Genomic DNA, 17,927 nt, shown 5'->3' with positions numbered 1-17,927 from the left:
AAGATCATCTTTCTTACACTCTACCAGTGCTAATGATTGGGTAGTTTAGCAACATTGTGCAGTGCCAGTGGACTGTAGGCACAACACTCTGTCCACTATTCAGGGAGACAGTAGCCGAATGACCGCAGACATGGCTGACCAGAGAATGGTGGAGACAGGGCATGCCTGCATCAGCCTTAAACAGCCAGTAACACTGACACTGACACTCTGAGTATTGGTCACCTGACTTCACTTTTGAAATAAGATGTGGCAAACCATTACAGTTTTCACACACCTTGTGGTTGCTGCCAGACTACAGTTAAGGATGACTTCAGCCTGTCTCACTCATGCACTGGGGATGAGATTTCGGGGGGGGGGGGGGGAAGAAACTGATAGCAGTACTTGGCCAACTGGGAAAAACTGATACAAGCAGCCCAAGGACAAAACTCTCCTGACTTCCGGTGTTTCCAATTCAGTTCTGGGGCCAGGATTCTAAACCCACTTGAGGCATGAGTCAGCCACTTCCATGAGCTATTTAATGTAACAGTTAGTGATACAGGCCTTGTGAGTGGTGATTTCTATCCCCTCCCTGACTGGCCTTCTGTCATCAGTGCAGAAACTTCCAAAACCCATTGTTTATCTGAAAAACTATAAAGTTGTTGGGGCTGTGTGGGGCATGGACTTGAGCCCTTGCAGAATGCCTCAAATACAGTTCTGAATGGTGGACTCCTGTGCTAGCATTCTTACTTACCATATTGACCATTCCTTCCAGAAGTACAAAGAGTGGGGTCAATCTATAACAATTCCAGACTTTAAAAACTGCAGTAAGTTCAGCCCAGCTAACTTTTGGCTAATTTTCTTATTAAAGTAAATGTGTGTGCTAAATTCTTTCATAATAAATTCCTTGATTGGATTATCCAAGGGAAGGTGCCAGCTAAGGAACAAGCCAGTCTCATGCTTAATGGATCAGCTTTTGACCAATGCATCATACAGTATATCATCCACTGGAAAAGCACAGCACTTGCCAATGAGAAATTCCCTGTGCTGCCTTCACTGAGCTGAAGATAGCATTTGATTTAATCCCTAGAGAGAGATGTTATGCAAGAAACTGGCAACCAGAACTATAGATCACCATTTACTCTGGCTAATTATGGTATTCCATAAGAATACCTACGTGCATTGGTGATGAAATTCTTTCTATACCTATACCCACTCTAGAGAACCAAAATAGAGATGTATCCTTGCCCTACTTATTTAACTATTATATCAATCCCATAGTACAGGCTCTCTCAAAATATGAATATGCCCCTGCCCCCTCCCATTGCTAGGTCATAAACCCATTTCCATCCTCCTTTATGCAGAAGGTGCCACCGTTCTTACCTTGACCCAGGTTGGCCTTCAGCAGAGTCTCTAGGCACTAGCAACGTTCTGCCATACTAAAAAACCTAGAAATCAATTACTCTACAATGAAGGTAGTCATATTCAATAAGAGATGAATATGCCATCGTAACTGAAAAATCAGTAGTGTCCAAATTGAACAGACTAAGGTTTTCAAATATTTAGCAATCCACTTTCAATCTCCTAGCACTTGGAAACAACAAATCCGAGAAATTACAATAGATGTGCCCCAAAGGCTTAGAACATTATAATTAAATTCTTTAGTTGCAGTGATAATAACTTTGCCCCTGCAGCAGCTAAATTATTTAGAGCAAAGGTGCTAAGCTCCCCACTCTATGGCATCCATTCTGTGCCTATAAAGATATAATGGCCTCAAAAGCAATTAAGTCAAAATTCAGAAGAACAAGGCTTTGCATTCCTCAGTCTGTGTCAAATGCAATTCTGTGACTAGAACTGGGCTGTTTTATTATCATGTGCATGATAATGCCTCACTTGAAATACTGGCTGAAAAAAATGTTCTGGGGTGAGACCCTGGTCCAATCTATTCTTTTGGGCAAGTCTAATTTCTCTTGCAAAAAATCTGTAGCTTCTGATTTGTCCTACTGTGGCCTCCAAACCCTGTTAATGCTTAGTCCAAAGAAACCATGTTAAAGGCAAAACAACAAGTTGTGGACTTAGACCCACAGATCCAAAGCTTCAAACTATTGTTATGGAGCCTCTGTAGTAGACCTTTCACCATTCTTAGTTGTTTTTCTTAATTTCTAACATATTGTCCACCTTGCACAGAAGGACATTTACACCAGCAAGGTTTAGGTTGTGACCCTGAAGGTGTTGGAAGGGAGGTTTAGTAATATCCTGTATTCAGGGTGCTTCTGTCTGTGTTCAGACAAAGCCATCATGCCTTGCATGTCTTGTTATGCTGCTCCTTAAGCCACCCTTTTCACTCTGAGTTAATTTCTCTCCTTTTCACTAAATGTGCAGGTCGATCTGAAACAGAAGTTGAATGCTTTCTACTAGCAGAGCAGTTTGTTGAAGTTTCTTCTAAAGTTGCTAGATTCTGCTCAGCTATGATTTGGATAGAGAAAATATTAAGGTATAGATAGATTCCTCAGGTTAAAATACAGACAAAACCTAATGATGGAAACTATATACTCCAAGAAGCATTTGAAATAGCTTTGCTCAATTACTTTGCTAGCTGATTTCCCCTCAGAACCATGCATAGTTAAGTAAGTGGCATCTGCTGGAGGGCAATGTCCTTCAGAAAGAAGACAAACTTGGAATAGTTTTGATGCTTAACGGTGAATATTCTTAAAAAGTGAGAAAGTACCTTTCCTTAATTGCACTTAACTGCAACACAAACTGCCCTGGCAGTAATAACAACTACTCCTCCTCCTCTTGCTGTATCCTCATGATGTTGCCTTCAGCTGATCCTACTCTGCATATCAGTGTTAAGGTGGTGTTTCCTTCTTATCCCAACGAAGCATTTGCCATGGATACAATCTCATGTGCCTCACCCACCATTCTATTGGTATCCCAGTCAGGTGGCTCCTAGGAGCTGGAATTGGTCCACCACTTTTGTGCCATTTAGGTCTGTTTCTTCTTCTCTGGTCTCTGGATACAGTCTTTCAGACCCATTCTGCTCAGGTAAACAGTAACTATATATGGAGTTCATTTGAAATCCTGGGTATGTGTCTGTTGCCTTCCTATTCCCAATGAACTTTTCTTTAGACCTAAATATTTGGCTTAATTGGGTTAATAAAAGAATTTCTTATTAAACGCTTGTTTGTGCATAAGGTCACATGGTTATACAGCTTTTCCCTGTGTTACAGGATTGCCACAAAGCTCGATAAATTCTGTATTTCCCGGAGTTTGGACAAGAAGATCTAAAGCATCTTCCTATCTATTTTTCTCAAGGCTGGGCTGAAGGGAAAACTCTTTGACAGAGGGCTAAAACCCCTCCAGTTGGGCAGATTGGAATATATGAAGAGGTCCAGCCTGACTGGTGGCAGCCCATCTTAATTACTTTTTATTGGTGTTCTACCAGTGAGGTTTTAAATTACCAGTTTATAATGGTACACTGGGAGAGAACCACTGAATTATAAGACACCTGATTAGGTCTTTGATTGGTGTCCTTGAATTTCCTACCCCCTGAAAGCTGCCCCCAAGTTCCTTTACCTCCAGGTGCGGTCAGCAAAGAACGAAACTAAACCTTGCTGTGGAATCACAGGCAATTGTCACATCACTAATCTCAAAGATTAAGGTTCCTGATACATTTGAGTCTGGCAAGTCTGACTGAGCAAAGCCTATGTTTTGTTTTAACATGCAACTAGCCATTTCAGATTCTTCTTTGCTAGATTCTAAAGCAGTTGTTTCTGATATTATCTGTGGGTGAGGAACTAGGCCAAATACATTCTTCTTGATACTTTTCTTGATCAAAGTCCTTTCTCCCCCTTTCTGGAAGACCAAGCCTGCTGGAGGCAAACTTTCAGCCTGGTAGGTAAGTCTTAAATTTGGTTGGTACTTAGTTGTCCCACTGATATCAATGAAAGAGAAATCAAGCACCCAGTCTTATGCAAACTCTGACAATCCCTCTGAAACACAGATCTCAATGGTCTTCAGATGCCTCGCCTAATTTGCAGTTTAACCTTTCTTCATTCAGATTAGCATACATTTGTAGACATGCTTGGAATGAGATATCTGTGTGCAAGGCTGATTAACATATTTGGCTCTTGTTTGAAGGTGATGCTATGGTGAGCCTCAAGAAACATTTTGCCTCAACAGAATTTTCAACATGAACACAGCTGGTAACGCAAGTGCTCTGCTTGCAAAAGGTCAGAAGTATCAAGATTCTAGGGCAGCACTGCATGATGTAATGGGCACGTAGTTGCTATGTCTGTTACCAAGGTCACAAGCTCAATAGAAGTCAATGGACCCTGGGCATAGAGGCAAGTAAGTAAAGCATCAATATTTAGTTAGACCACCACTAATCAAATGACTGTGGTAGATTAAGCAATGTATTTTTAGAAAGCACAATATATCTCTCGAATGACACTAAAAATAACAAGGTTTAAGTCTCTTACAAAATATGCAGAGACTTTGTTTAAGAATGTATCAGACAAGAAAAAATATTTTACTCATTAAATCCTTAATTTTGCTGCTTTGGGGCAGTGATGCACAAGGTTAGCAGTCATTCATAATGGTACTGTTCTTTACCAAGATATCTTGCGCACCAAAAAGCTCACTAAAATATATTTCTTATGAAGCTATGTTTGATATCCCTGCGTAAGCAGTTCTTTGTATGCTGTGAGCCAGACTGATTTTATCCAAGTTGCTGATGTTGAACAAATGGAAACAAGGTCAGACTTTGACCTTGGTGTCAAAAGGAATTTTATTTTAAAAGCAACTTTTCTCCCTCTAAAGGCTTTTGTTACTGATTTGGAAGTTTCAGGCATATTTGCTTTGTACAGCCTCAGTTATAGCAATGTCATTTTCTCTTCTGTTGTATCTAATGCATTAAAGAGCGTGAAAAGCATGGAAAACATGAACAAATTAATCTCCAATTCCTTTTAAGCAGAAAGCCTAGCATGATCACTCTCACATTAGTCCCTGAAACCATATTCAAACATTTACATAATGTCATGGATTTCAATGGGAATTTGATCACATACCACCCTGACCTAAATCTTTGATATTAGGGTTTTTTTGCTCATGCAAGCGTGCACAAATATTGACAAGTATAACCTGTGAAATGCACAGGCGTAGATCAGGAGGAATTCCCACTGATGATCCAGACCACGAACTGCGTTTTTTTCCAGGTGGACATATATTTTGCTTAATTTTATTTATAATTTCAGTTGCTTTTCCACTACTCTGTGCTTAGCATAACGTATGAACCCATAAGTATCTGTAGGTATACCTGACATAAGAGGAATCTGTTCATTTTCATAGACCTTCCTTTCCTCAGAGTTCTTACATGGAAGAAGCAAGTGACCAGCCACCTTTCTGAACCAGTAAACACATTTCTAATTTAAAGAAGGAGTCCTGGGCAATCTCAGGTGTGTCCTGCTGTGTGAGCCTCATAAAGCCACAAACTGAGGATTGGTGCAATGTGTGAAAGCTGCCTAAAACCACAGCTTACTTCCCAAAGCTGCATATGCATTACAAGAGATGCAATGCCAGAACGCTTACAGGAATTTTTACCTATTCAGATAGACCCGTTTTTCTGTCAGCTGACCGTTCCCATAGTTTGGATCTTCATAGGGTTCATTCTGTACCACTTCCACACCTTCTCCACGATCACTCTGCTCATGGCTATGTTTACTGATCATGTACAGCTGTCCAATTCTGTACTGCAATGCAAAAAGAAGGAAAAAATATTTTTAGAGGTTAGGGTTTGTTTTTGCAAAATCCATAAAGAAAGTTTCTTCACAGAGAGTAGCACATTTAAAAATAATTAATTATAGAAGCTACTAGCAGTGCTAAAAGCTGATTGTTGTCATAATTGTGTATTTAGGAATCCTATATAAAGGCCCCTTCAGAAAACTTTGATAACCATCTAGCCAAAACTATAGTATGATGGAACTAGTTTCTACATCTGTAAATTGCCCCACATGGAATGGTCCCAAGAATATGGGAGGAGTAACATTTCAACCCGCTGCATATATACACACAGGCTTTGAACCCTAAGTGACAATGCTCCATGGATTGTGTAAATCACTACTCATTTGTCAACTCAGTTCTGTACCAGATCTGATATTTCTTACTCCATTAAGTTTGGTCTAGTTGGGACATACTACACAAGTAATATCTCCTGCAAACTGAGTTGTAGTTTTCTGGCAACCATATGGACCTGGTTTGCCATTGCCGCCTTCTCCATATAGCCTGAAGCCCTGGGATTTTCTTATGGGCTCCAGGTATTAACCTGGGCATTGCAATTTGCTTAGATCATATTAAAGAAAAAATAAAATAATGAAACACTGAAGATATCTTCAAAGGGTCTTGGAAATTCTTTTGAATCTATCCGTAAATAGAAGTCTAAGTTTCCCAATGATTCATAACAGTTACAACAACAAAACAACATGTGAAACTAATTGAACCATTTGCAGTTATGTGAAACCCAGTGCAATTCTTGGGAGGACTTCAGTTAAAAACCATCCAGCTAAATATTAAGTGTGGTATTTAACTGTTCTCATAACAGAGTGGGATTTCAATTTGAGTTAAAAACATCTCTTAATACAGTTTTTTAGTCCTGTAACACGAATTCCGTTTATTGGAATTAGACACAGCTGTAAATATTTGTGTGACCAAACGGGGCATTTTTCAAAGTTTGTTGTTTTCCATTTTGTTTAGCATTGTCAGACCACACTAAACAAAATGGCAAGTGTCAAATTGCAATGTGATTTTCAATATGAAAAACTGTTCTGGAGTTGCTAAGGATGGAGAAGAGGAAGACCCTGCAATTTAAATCAGAGTAAGTAGCCCAAGCTATATATCAGGCATGTATTCTGGAACTTCTGAGATGCACATTTCTCAAAGTACTACAATTGAGACCGTGGACTGTGTCATTACCAACAATAAAGCGCCACAGCCCAATCCTTATGCCTTCAATTTTATAAAAAGCCAATGTGTTGACTGTAGCATTAGGCTTGTGAACTAACATTTACATTGTTATTTTTAAGTGGTGCTTAACAAGAGCATAAAGGATTTTATTATAATTAAGGTATTCCCCAGAGGACCACTTTTATAGCATAATATTTAAAAGCCTGTGAGTCTTCTGACTTGCGGAGATACTTTTCCTCTTTAAAACTGCATAAAGTCAGATTGCTCCCAAAGCTCAGCCTTTCCTCTGTAGCAGCCAAGAATAATTTTACGTCAGAGATCCAGCTTGTATATTATAGAATAGAGCGCTAAACTCCCCCCCCACCCCATCCCAAAACTAACGGGAAAGAAAAGAAAGGGAAAAAGATTATGGCCTTGACTTTCCGACAGTGCTTTCACGAAGGAGAGATAGGGATAAGCTGCTCTAGTCATAACACTGTAGATAATATGTTGAAGAAAGAAAGGTACAAAGTAGAAATGGGAAAATATAACCATTTCCTGGATTACATTAGTTCCAGGGAGAGCAGCAATGCCTAAAACAGTCCAAAAATGCTTACAAACATCCAAGCAGAGGGTATTTGGATCATTCCACCTCTCCGGTTTACAGTAGGCCTACATTTCAAATTTTCTCACAAGAAACAGAATGAGATCGTTGATCAATTTTAGGTGCTTGAACCTCTCAATGTATTTTGGGGCGTTTGCAAAATACTTCAAATGATGAACTTTGTCCACAACACCATCTCTCCCTCATATGACTGACCTTTTTACTAGGCATTTTCTAATTGTCAGCTGGAGTTGTGCGTCATACAGAACTTAGAGAGGGAAAAAAATCCTTACTGATCCACAACCATTAACCGCATAAATGCCAAACAGAATGGAACTCTGAGCTGAGGAAATAGACTCTAGCCGTCAGAAATGTATGTCAGAAAATTCGTTGTTGCTTCTGCTTCAATAGTCCTAAACTGCTACTCTTCTGGACTTTGCATTTAGGAACATCAATGTATTAATAAGGAATAAGAGAACAGTGAATTATTAGCAGGGTGGAAATTATTTAAATGACTAATCAGTAGGATTTAATTATTTAAATCACAATTTATTCACCAGATAGGAAGACACCATCAATATCTTTTCTGTTGGGTACAAAAAGGGTCAATGAAGCCAAGAGCAGCTTGGTGGGGGCATCAAAGCAGCAACTTGGGAAAAGATAGGCCATTTTTGCCATGGGAATATCAACAACCAAGAGACTGAAAGAGCGATATTGCTAGGCAACCAACCAACCAATCAATATTGCCCCTGAGCTGTCAAAACAAATCTGGAAAATACTGGAGCTCACTGTTGTGAAGGGGCAGGATTGCCCAGAGTCCCTCCAAAGAGCTATAATTACCTGTGCTGTATAAATTGATTCCACTCTTTTTACATACACTTTGCAGGGTTGTGTAGTTCTTCTGCAAAGCCTATTCAACCAGAAACATATGATGAAAAAGAAATGGTACTCTCCGAAAATGAAAAGCGTTCAGTGTAATCCACTCATCCTGAACATAGCTCAAAATATCTGGTTTGCAGGGAATATGTAATATATAATGAAAACAAACTCTGAAAGTGATGGAGAGGAGAGGCTAGGAGCTATCCCAAGTTCCTAAATACTGAACAGCCCCGGGTTGTATTTTACAGGGCTATCTGGGCTAACCTTGAAAAGGGTCTGGAAGTTTTTAGAAGTATAGAATGCAGTACACTGCCCACTACGAGGTCCTGATCCCTCAGCCTTATAATACTTGCTCAGTTGTGCTCATGCAAAATTGTTTCTAAGCCCACTTCAAGTTACTGATGCACATATAAAGTCTTAATATTTTGGCACAAGGTAGGGATGTTTTATTTTGCACAGCCATACTCAGACACCATTGCAACCAGGTATATACAAATATGACACAGATGTTTTGTTGAAAACAGATTTTAAGCAATGCACACAGGCGCTTTTTCTTGGCTGTTAGCTCAAAAGAGCTTCTTAGCTTCATTATCATCCTCTTTGAGCTCACTGTATTTAATTGCTCTTAACTACCTGCTTTTCTTCGATTCCGTTACTTTCAAATGTTTTACATTTTCTGAGCTGGTGCTACATATGGGAAAGATTTAAATACAATGTATGTATTCCCTCTCTCTTTTTTTCAGCTACCAACATATTACATTATCAATTATTTAAAAAAAATCAATTGCCATTGGTTTCCATATAGAGAAAGTCAATTCCAAAATCTATCTTGGTTTGTTTGTTTGTCTATTATCCTGCCTTTATTTTTTTAATAAATAACTCAAGGTGGCGAGCATACTAAATACCCCTTCCTCCTCCTATTTTCCCCACCACAACAACCCTGTGAGGTGAGTTGGGCTGAGAGAGAGTGACTGGCCCAAGGTCACCCAGCCGGCTTTCATGCCTAAGGCGGGACTAGAACTCTCAGTCTCCTGGTTTCTAGCCCAGCACCTTACCCACTAGACCAAACTGGTCTATTCAACACACCTAATGTAGCACTTGGCATTTTATCATATTTTTAAAGCAAGTCCATAATAACAATGTATAATTTATAAAAACAAGACACAAAAGAAGAATAGGAAAATTAACACCTTAATTAAGGATGTACAGAATTCCTTGAAGATGTTTAAGATCTAGTTTTTTTTAAATCCATTCAATCGTGTCCAATGCTTGGAGACTGCCCTGGGCAGGTCCCTGCAGTTTTCTTGGCAAGGTTTTTCAGAAGCGGTTTGCCACTGCCTCCTTCCTAGGGCTGAGAGAGAGCAACTGGCCCAAGGTCACCCAGCTGGTTTTGTGCCTCAGGTGGGACTAGAACTCACGGTCTCCCAGTTTCTAGACTGAGGTCTTAACCACTACACCAAACTGGCTCTCAAGATCTAGTATAAAGTGATGCCTAATTATACTGTTTGAAAGGTGAACCTTGGGCCAGCAGGTCTCAGACCAGATCTGGCAACTGTGTAAACACTCAACAACTGCTCAGCTTCAGGGCCACCAAGTCCTGTTTTGGGAAAAGGCAGAAAGTAAATGTCACATGTTTGAATCATCATGGGTGTTGGGGTACTTACACCCTTACACTGGCGGTGGGCACTTAGCTCTTTTGTAGGGCTCCATTATTGTCTGCACAAAGTGTCCCTCCCTAGCTCAGCCATGTCTGCAAGATTGCAGCCAAGTCCTGGCCTAGGAACCAATTTAGCTACGTAAAGGCAAGAGACCTGATATCTATGGCTGGGTGTTGACTGTTTTATATGGAGCAGCAGGGCAAGCAGTGTCTTGAATAGCACATGCAGAGTTGAAGTATGTCTGTGTGCCTGTACAGGGAGGAACATACCAGCCAAACACAGCACAGAATTGTTTTGAACTTAAGGAAGGGACTTATGTTCCTACAACTGTTTTGATAACAAAGTATTATGAAAAGTTTAATCCCTTCCAATTTTCCATCCATTATTCCCATATTATGAGAAATAATCTAATGATCAACAGTATAATGCTATTAGCAAAGCTCGCTAAGCAGTTGGTATCAGGATTAAAAAGTAGAAATGCATTGATCTGCAAACACGCACACACAGACACACATCTTACCTGCTTTGCAAGAGTTCACTTTTAAAATGCTCATTAACACTGCTTTTCCCCTCTTACAGGCTCCTTTACAATGCAACATAAATCAGTATAATAGATGTTTACCATTTTATAGACCTGAGCATCTCAGGATGACCAATGTGCTTGGAAATAACTAGATGAACTAGTTTCTGATCTCTGTTCCTCTATACAGCCTCACTCACTGTTGTATACAGAAATAATCATGCCCACACATGATCCAGACAAACTTAAGCACATTTAAGTGAGTCCTATTGAGCTCAGGGAAACAGATCTTCTTCTTTGACAGAATTATATACATATTATTCATTACACATGCTTGGAGCTTGCAGAATGGGGCTGAGGCTGGGGCATTATATAAATTCTCTCTCTCTCTCTCTATATATATATATATATTTAATCTGTTCAATTGTGTCCGATTCTCAGAGACTGCCTGGACAAGTCCCTGCAGTTTTCTTGGCAAGGTTTTTCAGAAGTAGTTTGCCCTGGCCTCCTTCCTAGGGCTGAGAGACAGTGATTGGCCCAGGGTCACCCAGCTGGCTTTGTGCCTCTGGCGGAACTAGAACTCACAGTCTCCCAGTTTCTAGCCTGGTGCCTTAATCACTACACCAAACAGGCTCTCTCAATAAATATATAAATATTACCATATTCGCAGCAGAATATGGTAATATTTATACAGCAGAAATGTACTTTTACATCCAAAGTAAAACTGTAATCTCTGCCTTTTTAGCTGGGGTAAACATAATTAGCACAGTGAAGTGACGTACAGCATGGGATTATGCCCCTCCCTGTCTCCTGGTCTCTCATGAGTACTGTACAGCAATATCTACTTAAAAATGAAAGCTGGTTATATTTACATCCTTATGGAAAATTCAGCACTCATACAGTACTGACAACATTTCTCAAGTCATCAGGTACATTAGATATAATCTGCCTACATTTGTCCTTGACTCCATGCTAACTTTAATCCAAATTACTCTGCTTTTACTGAATTAATTTCCCTGATATATTTTCAGTGCAGTCAGATTCTCTTTGCCAGGCTTTTGGTAGATCAAACAAGCCCAAGCTTTTAATTTCCTCTCATAAAATAGTGCTTCTATATGGTGACTTTTTTCAGTCTAGTTCAATGACTAACCACCAACATACTTAGGTTTTTATTTTGGCTTCTTTCTTCTTAGTCCTTAAGGGATACAATAAATATGACAGCAGTACATCTTTTTTATTTAAACTGGTTCTCTGAGCTACATATTAATGCCTTGTGTATATGTGAATGTGTGTGTGTCAGATTTTGACAGCACAAGGAATATGTGGAAGTGAGAAGAGCTAAGCCTGATCTTCCTACATGAATTCACATCCCTGACTGATTTTCCAGTGATTCAGCCTTATGCTAAACAGTTATTGCAAAAACCACCTAGAAAGGGTCTGATAAGGTCCTCCAAGGCATTGCTGACTCGGTTTGGATCCCACCCCCCCGCCCCCCATGAGAACCACTACCCTACCCCAAACTGGGTGGATTTGCTTTGTCTTCAAGAGGAAAAAAGGGAAAGGCCAGAGCTTGCTGTGGGAACCCAGAGATTTACCCTGCAAGCTTTGAAGTTAAGGATCCAGATATTTATTTATATGATTTATATGGCCGCCTATCTCACAACAGTGACTCTGGGCTACATACGAAGATTAAAACAACATCTACAACAAATAACCCTTGATGCCTGAGGTTAAAGACTACATCAGCAGCAGAGGTTGCCTAACTATGTTGGTATAGCCACAACAGCCTCTGCAGCAGGGGTCCAAATCTGCAAGATAGCAGACACTGTGTCATGATGGAATGGTGAGTTTAGCTACCTGTCAAGTTGCCCAACCGACAGGATGCAGGCAGGCATGGAGGTGCACTATGCCTGCGACCTGTTAACTGGGTTATTTCTGGTCCAACAAACAACTTGCTGACAGGTCACATGCCAGGAAGAAGGGTATATGATCTCCTCCTGCTTACAACTTCTGCTGATTTCCTCCCTTCTTATATTTCTGCTTCTTGACAAAAAAAAATATATAATTTGCAGGCATGGCACTCTCCTCTAAGGGAATGAATCCTACTAAATTTCAGTTGGAAAGTTTCAAGCTGTTTCGTAAGAATGGCTTTTGCATGTATTCTTGGCAGAGAGGAGTGCTCCCTCCCTCAAAAATCATTCTATTCACTCTATTTTTTATGCCAGTCAAAAATAAGAGAACTGATGTGTTCCTAATGAATTGCTGATCTCCACATATGAGTATCTTCCCAGGCACCTGGAAGTAACCTGTGTAGGAAACAAAATGGTTTGGTATACAAGGAAGTGAACTGGCACTGTCTGTCTCCCAACCACAGCAATAAAAACAGTAAGTGGTGCAGTCATCTAAATTCCCTTGTTGTCAGAAGCTGTGGAAAATTTGTAATACTATCATAGATGATAGAAGTAGGCAAATTCAGCTGGTGGAACTAATTTCTCTTTCCCATTTTAAACTGGTCTTCTGTGTAGCACACACACTCTCTAAACATGTTTAAAAAATGGTCTAGCGCTCCCTCAGAAGAACACTAAACCCGTGAATGGAAGGAGCCCATGTGATACCTAACAAGCATTTTGTAAAGTCCTGGCTAAGCATTACACAGAAAGATGCTTCTGCCCAAGCCAAAACAGCCAGGGTTCAGCCAGCCATTTTCAGAGACCAGAAGGAAGGGTCTGCAGCGATCTAAATCAGCCATCAGGAGCAGATCTCAATCCCTGACCACGCCAGCAACTGCATTATCGGTGAAGAGTGCTACAGCACATTCATGGCAACACTGTGTCGGGGAAGAGTGAAAACCCTACTTTATGAATGGAACAGCTAAAGACAACTTTAAGGTGCCTCAGCTGTGGGCTGGGATGAGATGAAGGCATTGCAATGAGGGCTTGTCCTGTGCAGAGATACATTTATGTCACAGGGTGGATGAGAGGATGAGCCTGAAGTTAAATACACTGGATTACATAATGTTGGTATTGTATCTTTCACATTCAAATGAAGTAAAGAAGTTAAAATAGAGGTGGGGATGAACATGTGTTACACTTCTCCGCTGTGTTGTACCGTTTCTTGATCTTAAGTGGACTGTTAATGTGTGCATCACTGACTCCCATTCGTCATATTCTGAGCTTTGCAAGAGCAAGTTGGCCGATGCCATACTTACTATATCCAGCACAGGTACAGAGAAGCTGACTCTTGCGGGTGGGTGTGCCCAGCCCATTGCAAGCTCTTCCTACAGATATCCCCACTGACCATCTATGGATCCTGACCCAGACATATCCAGATGCAGCCACTTTCCTGCTTGCTCCCTGCCAGCAGTGGTGGGAAAACCTGTTCACAAGAGCCATGGTCAAAAGACAGCCAAATTCTGCTTCCACTGTGCTTGGATGAATAACCCAGTGATTCTGCCTCCCCTCGTTGCTTGTAATTGGGAACAGAATCTTGTTTTATCTTCATTTTTTATGTTATAAATAAACTCAGATTAAAGAAAAGAACTGGCTGTGCTTTGCTTTGACAATGCTTTATGTGACATTTAACAATTTATGCAGCTGTTCCATTCCTGCTGTTTAAAGGTTACATTTGCTAGCCTTGTGTTTCCCTGTGACAGAAAGAGAATGCACAATTAGAAGTGGCATCCCTAAAAAGCCACAAGGGTACTAAATTTACATTGTCCATTGTGTACCGCTAACAATTATTGCCAAGCTCTGTTCCAGAGATAACATGTTTTGGTGAGTCCATCCTGAACCTCGCTTTACTGGACATCAACCCAGGAGGTCAAACATGGATATTAGGTGGGGATAAGCATCTTCTGTGTGATATTTATAGAAGAGAACTAGCATGGAGAGAAACTGAGTTTCTCTTTAAAAGGAGTGGCCTTCTAGTAGCCTGGCTCTAAATGTATTTTGCTGTAAAAATTTTTTTTAAAAAGCAGCGCCTTCCATAATGCAGTTCAGTCATCTTGTTAAGGCTTAATATGGTTGAATAAATGCAGCTTTTGGGAACTGTAAGTCCTGTTATATTTGTGCTGATTGAACAAAGCCAGCCATGGTTTATTCAATCAAACCATGGCTTAGGGGGAACTTTGGACTTTGTCTTCATATATTTCACTTGTTATTTACTCATATTTACCTTACAAAGTTGACTCTACATTTCCCATGTAATATTAAAGTGGTCATCCAGAAAACCCTCAATGCTGCTATTTTAAACAGCATTATTCTATATATCCCACATACTTATTAATTTACACTACTTTGCATATGTAAGTTGTCCTTCCCATTTTCTCATTCTGTCCCTCCTGCCCTTCCAATCCTCCAGCAACAGTGGCAGAAAAGGTGGTACTTATGGCATATCCCTTAGTTCTCATCCCCATCCCTACTTTTGCCTTCTTCTTTTCTGCCCTTCCTCTTTTCCCTTATTTTTCCACTGACAGAATGTTAAACCTCAAGTCAATGTTAAACCTCTTGGCTTCCTATGATCTACCACAGACCTCTACAAACTGTGAATGAATGAATGAATGAATGAAGGAAGGAAGGAAGGAAGGAAGGAAGGAAGGAAGAAGAGAGATGTGTATTACAATGATGCAATTATGCCTTTCACACTTGTGTCCCAATGTCAAATGCAAATAGATAAGTTACCCACTTTGCATTACAACACAAATTTCTTCATTTGTGCACCACTGTGGAGGTCTATATAAACCACCATGGATACACCCTATGCAGTAGTAATGTGTACTAAAAGTAGCTTCGGAAACAAAGTACTTCTAGATGAACCTTTTATTTTATTTTCATTGAATTTTACAGGAGATCCAGTGAACACCGTGTTTCATTTCTTACTCTTTAGGGCTTTTCCATGAATTTTTATACCAGAAAAAAGAATCTGTTAAAGCAAAAAAGGATTGGTTAGCTCCACAATGACTTTTGATAGTTAATGATGGAGACACCTATCTGGAAGCACCCACCTTTTCAAAACATGGGCATGCCACAGGATGGAAATCATAAATCAAGGGATTTGGGTGGGGGCTTTGTAATTGCACATTATGATCAACAAGGAGAAAAGTAATCTCCTGAAACAATGTGGGCATTTCCACATCACTACCACTTCCTTCTCCAAGCCCACACAAAGCAGTTAGGAGCCCACCTCATGTTCATCTTCACCTCAGCTATCTTAAAACCGAAGAACATGGAAGGTATTCATGAATTGGTCAGTTCCCACTTTCAGAATTCTTCCTATTAGGAGAAGCTTTATTGTTGCAAAACTGTATTTCTTCCTCATTCAAATTTTTCCTTCTAGCTATGAAGATGAAAGGATTGAACAGTCCAATATTTGCAGTCAGGTACCATCCCCAACACTTCTACCCATGGTTGCATGTTGTTATAGTGGCTAGACTAGGAAAGAAAGGAAAGTTCTCTCTCTCTCTCTCTCTCTCTCTCTCTCTCTCTCATGGATAGGAGGTATACATAAAAAACAAACAGTACCAACAAAATAATTTAACTTCAAAATTAGTAATTCTGATAATAAAAATAAAGGACAAAGGGGAAAAGAGAGAGAGAAGAAAAATAGCTTGGAAAATTATATTATAAAGAAATAATTCCCCCCAAAAGTCTGTATTGTTAGAAAGTTTTCCTCCTTCCCCATTTGTTGAAAGAATACTATTTCAACTGTGGACAAAAAATACATGTCAACAATCCATCATAGTAAATCAGGTATAGATTTCTTCTTTGAGTGTTGTATGATAATTCTTCTAACCAGCCTCTATGCATGAAAATTCCACAGTTCTTGATATCTCCATAGATTTCAAGCTTTGTTTACATAGCCAAGAAGAACATATGTAGTTTTAACACAGAGTGAATAATCCAGAGTCATATTAACCGTACTGTTGTTGACAAGACCAAACCATATGAATTAATAACAGAACTATATCTTCAACAGCAAGGTGGTTGCAACTGACTCGTATTAAACATTCTCTGAGGTAGTATTTTCCTTCAGCTTCCTATAAAAATGGGTTACTGGCTGAGACGCCACAATTAATTTCTCCAAAACTATTAATCACAAACGGTAATAGCACCTGGACCAAATAAACCAAATAATAAATGCTTAATAAACTGTCAAGAAGCAGTAAATCAAACTTTTCTTTAAAAATCCACAAATGTTTACAAACAGCTTCCTCAGAACTGGGATTGTCCAAATAATAACACTGTTAGTGGGCCAGTTCCCCACCCCCCAAAAAAGAAGATTTAGACACTATTTTTAAACTGGGATTGCTTATCATGTAAGAATTTTGTGGTTCGATGGACCAAATTTACTTTGATCTAGTATTTTCCATGTATGTCTTGCAGCGTTGCTCAGATATCTCAAATCATCCCTGGACAGAGATCCTAATACTTTCCAAGATCTCTGTGGCATCAGATAATAACTTCTGAGTTTAAAAGATAACTTTCTAAGCAATGCCTAAGTCAAACATTAGGAAACCATAGCTCAGAGGCAGGTGCTAAGATTAGACAAGATTTCCCACAAATGGAAGCACAAACTGCCCGCAAACATGCAGGGTTGCAATGTTTCAAAGTAGAAGACCAGCTCTGCTTAGATAAACCTGGACAGAAAAGAGAGAGGGGGTGGGGGGAAGACTCAGTTCTCAGTGTCCTGGACATGCTGTGTCTGATTTTGAACTGACTCAGACGACCTGATGGAAGGACCATATTTACTCAGTTACTCTGTGTGGCAAGTATAGCAGGAGACAGAACAGAGGGGAAGGGATTTAGCTTTTTGACTTCCAAGCTGAGGAGAAAAAACTGGCTGGGCTTGGACCAAAGTAGTGGATCCCTGTCCCTGCTTTTATTTGTATCATTCACCTCTAGCAACAAAAACAGGAAGGAATACCATGGCCCCTTAAAGGCTCTCAGACTTATTAAGGCATCAGCTTTTGTGAACAAAACATGCACACAGGTTTGTGGTTAATAAACTGGTAAGTCATTAAGGTGCCACAGTTCTGCTTGTTATTTTTAGAGCACAGGGTTTTAAAGGATGGTTAGCTATGCAGATGGAGAACTAAAGCAGACAAAGACTTATGTGCCATAATTAGGCACACACAGCTCTACACCACCAGGAGACAATCACTGGATTTCTGCGTTGTGCTGGGTCCCAAGCTGTGAACAAACCACAACTACTGGCTATGATAGGCTAAGTCATAATATGGCTTGCCTGCTTTGTTGTTCTCCCTGTGTAGGAAGAAACCAAAAGGAGTGTTATTAAACACTACTTTAAAAACAACAGTTATGGAGCCCTTATTACTTTCATGTACAATTTAAAA

At 39.9% G+C, this 17,927-nt stretch overlaps 1 protein-coding gene across 1 annotated transcript in view; it reads right to left on the bottom strand.

The window, feature by feature from the left end:
- The window catches only part of PITPNC1 (phosphatidylinositol transfer protein cytoplasmic 1), a 162,314-nt gene that overhangs the window by 78,082 nt on the left and 66,305 nt on the right, over nt 1-17,927 (bottom strand). Inside the window, exon 2 of the mRNA XM_063293487.1 lies at nt 5,578-5,726. Within this exon, the coding sequence (XP_063149557.1) occupies nt 5,578-5,726 (149 nt within the window). The remainder of the gene's footprint in view (nt 1-5,577; nt 5,727-17,927) is intronic.

Source organism: Candoia aspera, chromosome 2 (genome assembly GCF_035149785.1).
Source record: "Candoia aspera isolate rCanAsp1 chromosome 2, rCanAsp1.hap2, whole genome shotgun sequence".
Classification (NCBI taxonomy): Eukaryota; Metazoa; Chordata; class Lepidosauria; order Squamata; family Boidae; genus Candoia; species Candoia aspera.
Note: the sequence above shows the minus strand (reverse complement) of the source record. Positions and strands in the feature narration are given on the sequence as shown.